The sequence below is a fragment of the Benincasa hispida genome, chromosome 8, assembly GCF_027475165.1.
Source record: "Benincasa hispida cultivar pf3 chromosome 8, pf3_genome.v1.1, whole genome shotgun sequence".
In the NCBI taxonomy this organism is placed as follows: domain Eukaryota; kingdom Viridiplantae; phylum Streptophyta; class Magnoliopsida; order Cucurbitales; family Cucurbitaceae; genus Benincasa; species Benincasa hispida.
The window spans coordinates 17,381,898-17,392,153 of NC_143485.1; the positions used below are offsets into that span (position 1 = coordinate 17,381,898).

Consider the following 10,256-nt stretch of genomic DNA (forward strand, 5'->3'; position numbering starts at 1 on the left):
TCCCACAAACTCTTGACATCATCAAACACATCAAACTGAACATGAATGGTTGGTATAGATGTATTTTCGAGCCAAGTGATGATTTGATGGTTTTTGCTATCTCAATCCTCTAATCGTTCAACAATCTTAGTATTGTCCTCAGTGGATATCTTGACTAGCTGGGGAATATCACCAATGATAATTCGCCATAATTTACATCCGATTAGGAAACTCTTCATTCGATAGGCCCAAGTAATGTAATTTATCCCATCAAGAATAGTACTAATGGGACGAAATACGTGATCTTTTTCCATGTGGCTTGGTGGCTTAGAAGGAGAAGAAATTGGCTCAAATGCTTGCGTGGACGCAACGAACCGGCTAGACGAAGCTGCAGCGGAGTTGATTTGGGCGCGAATCGGGTTGATGAGAGGGTTTGAGTTATGGACCAGGGATCAAGGGTCGAGTTCTGTACCGAGAATCAGGGATCGAGGGTCGTTCTGGACCGAGAATCAGGGATCGAGTTCTGGACCAGGGATCGACAATCGAGTTCAATCGAGGATCAAGTTTTGGACCAGGGATCGGGGGTCGAGTTCTAAATTGGGAATTAGGAATTGAGTTTGAACGAGGATCGAGTTCTGGACAGGAGATCGGGGGTCGAATTCTGGATCGAAAATCGAGGATTAAGTTCTAGACCGGGGATTAAGAGGTCGAGTTCTGCACATGGGAGGATTGAGTTTTTCACAGTGGCTACAAGATCGAGGATCGAGTTTTTCACAATGGGGATCGGGGGTCGAGTTTTTCACAGTGGTTTTGGACAGGGGATCTGGGTGGTTCTTTTTCACGCCGAACAGGGGTTTTGGGTGGTTGGACTAGTGCGATGACCAGATGGCAGCGATGACAGAGAACAAAAGGAAGAAGAAACCAGCTAGCAGGGCTATAATACCATGTCAAAGATGTATTTTATCAAGTGTACTTCTACAAGGAACTGTACAGAAGTAAAAATACTGTATTAACACCCTAAGAATAGAGCTTAACCATATCCTAAAGACTCTCCAAATGAGACCTTGTATACATTCACAAAATATTAATAAAATTCGAAGAAAATAAACAAAAATTTCAAAATAGGAAACTAAAGCAAAAGTGTATCAAACCATGTCTTATTATATGATTAATTTATAAGACATCATTATAATTTACGAGTACTTATAACCCCAAAAAACTCCCCAAACGTAAAAATTATAGAAGACATCTTATCCATTATTTAGACAAAAAAATAATGTGGGGATTTTGATGCAAACTTACAAAGTAACGTGAGATCAATAATAAAATTTTCAAACCTCATATTTATTGTACTAAAAAAATCATTCTTGACCTTTTGAATGGTTAAATTGTACCAATTTGAACTCTAACCCTAAATTTCAATTCATCATATTAGACCATAAACATATATATTTGTTACAACTTTTACCTTCGATTAAATTTTTACTATTTCGTGCACTAATTTTAACTAACAAGAACAGTGTAAAAATCTTCATGAGCTCATTAATTTTAATAAAATAAAGTCCTGTCCAAAAATAAATTTAATCAATTCACAAATTAATCATAGATGTTATGGGTAGTTTGGGACCTAGAGGCAAAATTGTCCCATAAATAAAGATAGATATTAAATCGATTAATGAAGGGTGGTAAAGCACAATTTATGACCAAAAGTCAAGAAGGGAGCCAAATAAAACGACATGAATGGGTTGGAGCCCATTCCAAGTGCTTCAGCCATAACCCAAAACACTCCTGTATAGGCTTGGAAACCTAATCCTAAAAGGATTAGGTCAAAGTAAACTATAAATAATCTATGAGAGCCTAGAGAAGGGCAAGTAAGTTGTGAGTACTTCACTTATATACTTCTTCCTTTAATTTGTTTCTAAGCATCGGATTGGATGTGGCCCTTGCCACCTTGGTACTGATTTTATTTCTTCCTTAAGGGGTTCTTGATTTCCTCAAACAAACAAATTTACTGTTGCCTAAGTCAACTTTTGGCATCAACAATAGAATAACTCAGGTCATGTTTACTCTGGCTGAAAAGGTACAAATCAATTACTATTTGAAAAGTGGACCCCATGTGATTACTTTTGTTGTTGTTTACATGTCCATCTGTAACTATAATTAAATATGGGGTCCACCTGCTCATCTGTAATCAAATCTTGTTAATTGATTGAGGTTTAGAGGGTGTTCAATCTCATTTTGTTAGAATATGCAGTAGGACCCACTTCCCTTTTAAAAATTCTTTCTAATGACTTTCAAACTTTTACCTCGAACATAAGGTTATCGACTTACGGGTACACTAATTGATACCGATGTGGCTATTTTAATAAATTTATCACCCCATATTTTCATTTGCTTATCAATCTATCGCTTTGATCCTCTTTCGAGAACGATAACATTGAAAAAGTAAAGAACATTTGTTGTCAATATGTCATTCATTATCGATTTACGGGTACATTGATCAATAACAGTGTGGCTATTTTAATACATTTATACCCTCATCTTTTCATTCCCTTATCGATCTATCACTTCAATCCAAAATGAATCACAGTTACGTACCGATTTATCATAGCTCTAACCAAAAATGTGTGAACATCTAATTGAAGACGACTAAAATATAAATCGAAGTAAAGAAAATGGACTTTAATGGCAGAAAATGTTCCACTTACGGATGGACGATGAAAGAAACTCGTCGATGAACTCTAGAAAATGGAAGTCGGAAGTTGAAGCATGAAGAAGAGATGAAGATTGCTCTAATAGTCAATAGATTTTTTGAAATGTTCCTCATTAGGCGGGTTGTCGATTGGAAAACACTAACAAAGTTAGTCTTTTTAATTTTTACCATTGAATTAATGATGCGAGATAAACAAAATAAATTACAATCACACTGTTTTTGAAACAATAGATGGGTAAACGCAAATAGACATAATTAAGCCATTTTACAATTGAGGCCCATTCCAATTGATGGTCTAGTTGGAATCAACCAGTTTATCCCATTTTTCATTCCAACGGGGTAAACGTGGCCTAAGTTCATAAATTTTAACACACTATAAGCTATATGTTTTTCTCTAGAACTTTATCAATTTCGTATCATACATATTGTTGCAGATGAATTTAGATCTAACGAAATAGGTCCAAAGTAATGTAAAGATAAGATAAGATTTGATCATAGCTTGTTTGGAATTAGGAAAAACTCATATCTTAATCCTAATAGGGTTAAGATAAACCCCAGATCAAATCTTCTATAAATACATCATTATAACTTCATATGAGATAACTTAAACTTCTCCATTATAGATTTCTCCATCTTTGACTTTGGCATTGGAGCCCTTTTTTTTCCTTTGTTATGCAAGTCTTTTCTTTCTCACAATTGTTATCACGTAAATGTTAGGTACATTTTTCCTATCCAAATTTATGCGCCAACACATGTTTTATAATTAATTCAACATATAAAAGTATTTTAAAAAAAAAAAAACAAGGAGCGAGTTGTCAGTATGTTGGAAGTAGAAACAGTGTTAGAAGGCCTCAACGGGGTGGAGCGAGAATGGTTCAAGTCTATCCCTCATTTGAGGTAGAGTCGGATGCGCATGAAGTGATTAATCTCCTAAATGGATGTTCTTTTTGTTGGGACTCTTTTAAGATCGCTCATTTTTTGCTACATTTCAAGAGAAAAGAACATTTGTCCATGCTATAGTAGCCTTAGTATTGTCTCCAAATTGTCCTTTGATCGGAAAATATGTTTTCTCAAATAGTATTCTCCTATTTATACTGATGAAATTTATAAGTAGTCAATTTTTCTACTTCGTCATTATTTTGGATCTCAAAACAAGACTTTTAAATAATATTTAGAAAAATATGTAGATGGTTAAAAATTGAAATACTTGTAAAATGTTTAAAAGTAAGAAGACAATCACACTTACCTAAATTTGAAATACAATTTGATAAAATTCAATCAACTTGATAATTTGAGTCAAAACTCATTTTTTCTTTCCAAAAAAAAAAAATCAAACTATACAAAAGCAAGGACTGATTGATTGCCTAAAAATTTCCAGAAATCATTAGCCATACAGCGTTTTTTTTTTTTTGGTAAACTTGAGTAAGAAGGTGAAAAATGCTAATACTAACATTATACAAATATAATAATTTACATTACAACAAAAAAGGGAAAAAGAAAAAAAACCAAAACTTTGAGTTCAAATCAATTTGATTTTAGCAGGAAGAAGAATCCCAGCTGCTTGTCCTTCCACTACACAATCTTCTTTACACACAAGTTTCATCACAGAACCAGTCCCCATTTGGTACTTGTGTTCTGCTTCTACAAAGCTTCTATGAAGAACCAACTCCAACCATTCTTCCATGGCTCTTTTCTTCTCTGATACCCAGTTTGCTGCAATGATTTGGACTATGATTTTGTAGTCAATCTCGAGTATGACCTCGCTTCCGAACACCCTTCTGAACTGCAGGTTTATTTCTTTCACTAGTTTTTCTGCTGCTTCATCAAAATCATATGGTTTGAACATGACCTTTTCATCTACTTCTTCAAGGAATTCGTCTAGCCATGCTTCCGAGCCTTCTGATACAGAGTCGCTATCGCAATCACCATCGTTGGATCCATCTTCAACCTCTTCTAATGGGAGATTCAAGTCTAGTAACGACATTGATGATGATGATGCCTTCTTCAGCTCAGTGGATTCGTCGTCCAGTTTCCTCCTTTTCAATAGCGAGAGGTTTGAGCTTCCTCGGGGGGCACACATAATCCTCACATTCGTGTCATTGCATTTACTGACATCACTGGCAAAACCTTGTACTAGTATTTGCATTTGATAATTTCTGGCTGCAAGTATTCTCTCCTCGGAAAATTCAGTCTGTTCATCACCATCTAGATTCGAAATTTTCTTGACCGTTTTGTTCATTAATGTTGTCACGAAGATTGTATTATTGATGGTAAATTGTCTACCATGTGAATCTGGAAACTTGCCAGTCGTAATTGCCTGGGACAAACAACTCTTAGCCCGAACGTCGGCCTTGTCTACATTCTCTAATAAGACAACCGAGGATGGTTTCTTCCTCAACTCCCCAGCAACATAGTCAACAACAGTTTGTCCCCGGAACCTCTCGTCGTAACCATTTAAACCTTGGCAGTCGAAGAGTGAGTTTGATCGTCGATCTCTGTCCTGTGAGCCAAAGTCAACTGAGATTAGGTTCTCTCTGCTTCCAAACATCAACTCAGCAAGTGCCAAGGAAATTTTCCGCTTTCCCATCATGTCTGGTCCAAGGAAAGTTAGCCAAATATCTCCCCTCGAATTCGAGCTACGGCGCCTTCCACCACCAGTTCGACATCGAAGAATGGTTTCGACAATAGAACTTGTGGCTTTACCTTGCCAGCTAACCTTTTCATTCAGTGCATTCCAGAGTGACTTGAATTCTCTCATATCAAGCCCCCGTCCAGCATTCTGATCAGAGAAACCGGGGGATTGGCCCGGACTATTGTTGCTTGGTCTACTATATTCGGTTGGATTCGAGCCTGTTAAGTGTTGAATGTGAACTTTTTTGCTTTCTAAGTCTGCAACTTTTCTCTTGTTCTCACTGGCAGATGCATACAATGTCCCCAGTCCCAAATCAGTGGTAACAGAGATTAAGGATGAGGGTAATGGGTTATCAGAGTGAAGATGCCCTTTTGGAACAACCGATTTCGAGAAAATACAGAGACTCTCGTCGTCACCCGGAGAGGGTCCAATTACAATATTCGATTGGAAATTATCGGTATGAGAATCGGAAATCTCCGATGTCTGCCTGGCCTGCTTTGTGTTTAAATTGTTTTGCAAGTCTCTAGATAAGCAAGGATTGCCAATTACAAATCTTTCTGCAGTTACAGATGATGGTTCTTCACCACTTCTTTCATGATCTAAAGCAAATCGAGTTGACTCAAACGACACCCCATGCCTGGTATGGGAAATGTCGAGTTTAGGGAACATTTGCCTTTGATGAAGACGGCAGATATCGTTCCACTTCTTTTGTAGGCCAGTTATCTTATCACTCAATGCACTTCCATCGTCTCTGGTCTGCGCTGGATCAAGAAGTTCATAAGATAATTACTCAATCCACAACATAAGAGAAGTCAAAGAAATTGACTTCAAAGGAGTTACACACCTTATGCACATCAAATTCCTTGCATTTTGCATCAAGTTCAGTCACAGGCATATGCAAGGAACTTTCGGAGTGACAACCAAAGATGGTACTAGATCCTGGCTTCCATATTGCAGCAACTTCTTGCTCGTATTTTTCGGTGCATTGATGACAGCGAGTAAACAATTGATTCGGGTTGCTTAACTGACTTGGGAAATTAGATTGTGAAGGAAAAAATCCACCAAATGGAACAAAAGATCCCATCAAGCTGCAAATTACAAGCAAGAACTGTGAGATCTATTATACATGGAACTTAAAACATGATTCTACTCTAAGGTTTTGCAGCATCTCAAGAAAATATAAGTTTCTAAATGATTCCATGTGTCTCCAAATTTAACAGTAGGCTACTCGATTTTTAGACCAAACAAAAAAATATACATAAATACTTAGAATTCTAGTGTTCAAGTGATCAGTAGTAAGTGTTCCAACAAGACTCTAGAGCATCCGATGCACAGTACCACAATAGGGTGAGCCACTATTTTGGTTTCCTAAATTTCAACTTTGGTTTATTTTGGTCATTGTACTTTTAAAACATTTATTTTGAGTCTTTACTATCTTTTTCTTTTTTTGTCTATTAATATACTCCCAAAACAACTGTTTTGGTCCTTATACTTTTAACAAGTAACCAATTTGGTCCCACTATTTCTTTTATCTCATTTTTTAATTACACTTTCAGCCCAACAGTGTAAGCTCTCACACAAAATACTGTCATAAGCTGTGGATTTAAAAGAGTATTGTTGGATGCATAAATCAAAATCATCCTTTGAAAGTATAAGGACCACTGAAAATACAAGATTTTAACCATGAGCAGAAACCATGATCAGAGGTAGAAGTTAAGCATAATTACCTTTTATCATCGGTGTCCTATTCTAACACAAACGTTACATTAACATTCTTCCTTTCTATTTCCCATTTAAAAACACATTTCCCAAAATCTTACAATACAACCCAATAATCTAAAAAGCAAAACTTTACTTTTAAATTATAAAAATCATTTCTGTAATAAAATAATACAGAAAGAATCAAAAGAGAAAGCAAAAACAAAACAAGAAACAAGAAACCAGATCTGCGAACACATTATAATAACCCCCTTTTTATCTCTTCCCAATTCACTCACAAACTTCAACCAAAGAAAAACAGATCCCATACTTCTAATGATTGCAGTAATGAGCAGACAAGCTTTATTAAACTAAGAATGTTTCATTAAACAAAAACAAACCCTCAAAATTTTAAATGGTACTTCTTCATCTTTATCTACTTCTTGTTCTTGTTCTTGTTCATTGCACATCAGATTAAATAAAAATATGCAGGAATGGAAAAGGAGGGATTTTCAATCATTTCTCAGCAGCTAAAGTAATATTAAAAAACTACCGATTTGAGAAGAGATGAGAAGATATAAAAAGCTTAAAAGAAAACTCACCTAGATTTAGCTCCAAACATATCAACCATAGGCTTGGAAGTTATGGGAAGAAGATGAAGATCCCAGTCCTTTTCAATGGCTGGAAACTTAGCTAGAAATTTCTCATGCATTTTGTAAGTTCCAATAGCTCCAATCAGCCATACTTTTCCATTGTAAAGCTTCAATAAATCAGTCAGTTGAGATACCACAAAACTCATTCCATTATCTTCTTCTTCTTCTTTTTCTTCTACTTCAGTGAGAAAAACACTCAAATCTCCATAATTCACAACCATACTAGGCCCTGAACATTTCTGAATCATCCCAAAAACTTCCTCAAACTTCAATCTCATTTTCTCTTTACTCCCATTTCCACTCACAAACTCAGAAATCTCCTTCTCTATACAAATTACTCTCAACCCAGAAATTTCCACTGGAAGAATCTCTGATTTGTATCTCTGAACACAATCAGTGAAGCTTTGGAGAGCATCAGCAGCATAGACACCGATTAACAATGGATTTCTCCCTGTTTTTCTCACTAGAATTTCAGCGATTCGTCTGGAATTGGAATCGTCGTCGCCGTTTCCATACCCACCAGAAAAGGGGAAGGGAAAATTCCGGTGACCCAGATCGGAATCGGTGAGATTACAGAGGAAAATGGGAGGGCAACGAGCAGAACGAGAGAATCGAGAGGGATGATGAGTAAGAGGAGGATGCATTATCGCTAATTTAACATCGCAGCTTCGAAACCCAGCTTCCCCAAAAACCCTACTCACAATCGGATCATCAAGAATCGATAAGATGAAATACTTGAGTTCAACTTTCAAAATCGAAGGGGTTTGTTGCTGATTATGAATCTGATGGAGATGGAAGCTTTCTGGGTGCCGCCGTTGATTAGCTTGAGATCGTTTAATGGCAGCCATAAGGGAATTGGAAACCGGTGGTTCGTCAGTGGGTTTTGAGGAAGGGAGGCGGTCGAGAGATACGCCGACGGACAAGTCGAGTGCTCGGAACTGGAGACGTGGAAGGTACGCACAGCTGCGGGCGCGTGAACAGGCGTCACGAAGGGCAGAGGAAGGTAAAGAGAGTAAAGCAGAGACAGCGTGAAGAGAAGTAGTTTGAGCGTGGCAGCGGCGGCGGGCGACGGAAACGGCATCGTCTAAAGCTCTCGCCGCCTCCTCCGTTAAGCATTGCCTCGCAGCGCTCACCGGCGTCGGCATCGCCGGCCAGCATAAGAAACCCCCTTTTGTATAAACAGAAAACAGAGTCAAAAACAGGGAGATTAACAGATGGGATTGAAGTTGAAGGATTTTTCTTGGGAAATTTTAAAAAAAGAAAAGGGAAAAGAAATAGGTTAAAGACTGGTTCACTTCAACAACTTTTGGGAAATAAATAATTGGATTATTGTAGGCCAGAGAGAGAAGAAAGAAATGGAAGAGTATAAAAGAGAGACCCAAAATCCAAATGAAGAAACCAATACAAAACAGGGGATGGGTTTGAGTTGGATTCTGGTTTTTTTCTTGTTGTTATTGTTCTTGTTAATGGATAATTGAGGTTGGTGGAGCTCCGGCGTACGGCGGTGGTTGAGCTCAGCGGTTAAGAGGAGTGGGGGCGAAGTTCAGTGGGGCAATTCATCAAAACACCTTCGGAGCATTGATTCTCTAACTTCAACGAGAGAAAAAATCTGTTTTTGTTCTGATGGGTTGCTTTGCTTTCGTTTTTTGAAAACTAGAGAGAAAAATTAGAACTTTGCTTTTTGGGTTCATAATTTTGTGATCTTTAGATTAGATGCCGTATCCACTTAAGCAAATGGACCAATAACTCAACTGTGGTACTTGGAATTTGAGGGTCAATCTTTTACTTTCTTTTATTCATTTTTTTTAATTTAATTTATTCATATGCTTAACAACTGCAGTATGTTTTCCGAAGGTGTTCTGAGACAAAGACTCCCTCCAAGTTGGATTGGATTGAATGAGTAAAAAAAACCTACACATCGTTTGATTCACCAATTATTAAAGAGGTTTATTATCTCGTTATTCGCACTAACTCACATTTTTCACTTCATTATTTGTATCAACTCTCCTAATTACTCTCCTCCTATAATAATTACAACTCAACTCTGCACATCAAACGCCCTAAGTAAAGTTATTAGAAACATAGAGAGAAAGAGTTAGTTATTATAGTAATTTTACTTTAACAAATCCTTAAAATAATTTTTACTCTCCATTATTTTAACAAGCGCCCCAAACACACGATAGGCATTAAGCTTTCAATTTTGAAGTGAGTCACAAACACACCTAAAATGTAAACAATAAAACAAAAAAAAAATAGATTTTATAGGTGTATATAGGTTCAATGTTTAAAAATAAAAAAACTCAAAATTTAAAACCTTGGTAACTATTTTATTTTTTGTTTTTAAAAATTAAGTCTATTGATACTACATTTACCTTTAAATTTTTTCATTTGTTGTCTGTTTTTCACTAGTTTAAAAATCAAACCAAATTTTGAAAACCAAAAAAGCTAGTTTTAAAAATGTTATTTTTGTTTTTGAAATTTGATTAAGAATTCATCCATTGTACTTAAAAATATGCGAATTTTTATAACAAATATGGATGAAATAGATTTAATTTTCAAAAACAAAAATCAAAAATCAAAA

The 10,256-nt window shown here is 36.4% G+C and overlaps 1 protein-coding gene across 1 annotated transcript; it reads right to left on the reverse strand.

Annotated features, from left to right (window-relative positions):
• Window positions 1-4,028: 4,028 nt before the first annotated feature.
• Window positions 4,029-9,455, reverse strand: LOC120082843 (Double Clp-N motif-containing P-loop nucleoside triphosphate hydrolases superfamily protein). The gene is made up of 3 exons (XM_039038180.2): window positions 7,625-9,455; window positions 6,169-6,412; window positions 4,029-6,080 (listed from the first exon to the last, which is right to left on the reverse strand). Exons 1-3 carry the CDS (start codon window positions 8,818-8,820, stop codon window positions 4,212-4,214), a joined length of 3,309 nt encoding a protein of 1,102 aa, XP_038894108.1. The 5' UTR covers window positions 8,821-9,455; the 3' UTR covers window positions 4,029-4,211.
• Between the last annotated feature and the right edge of the window lie 801 nt (window positions 9,456-10,256).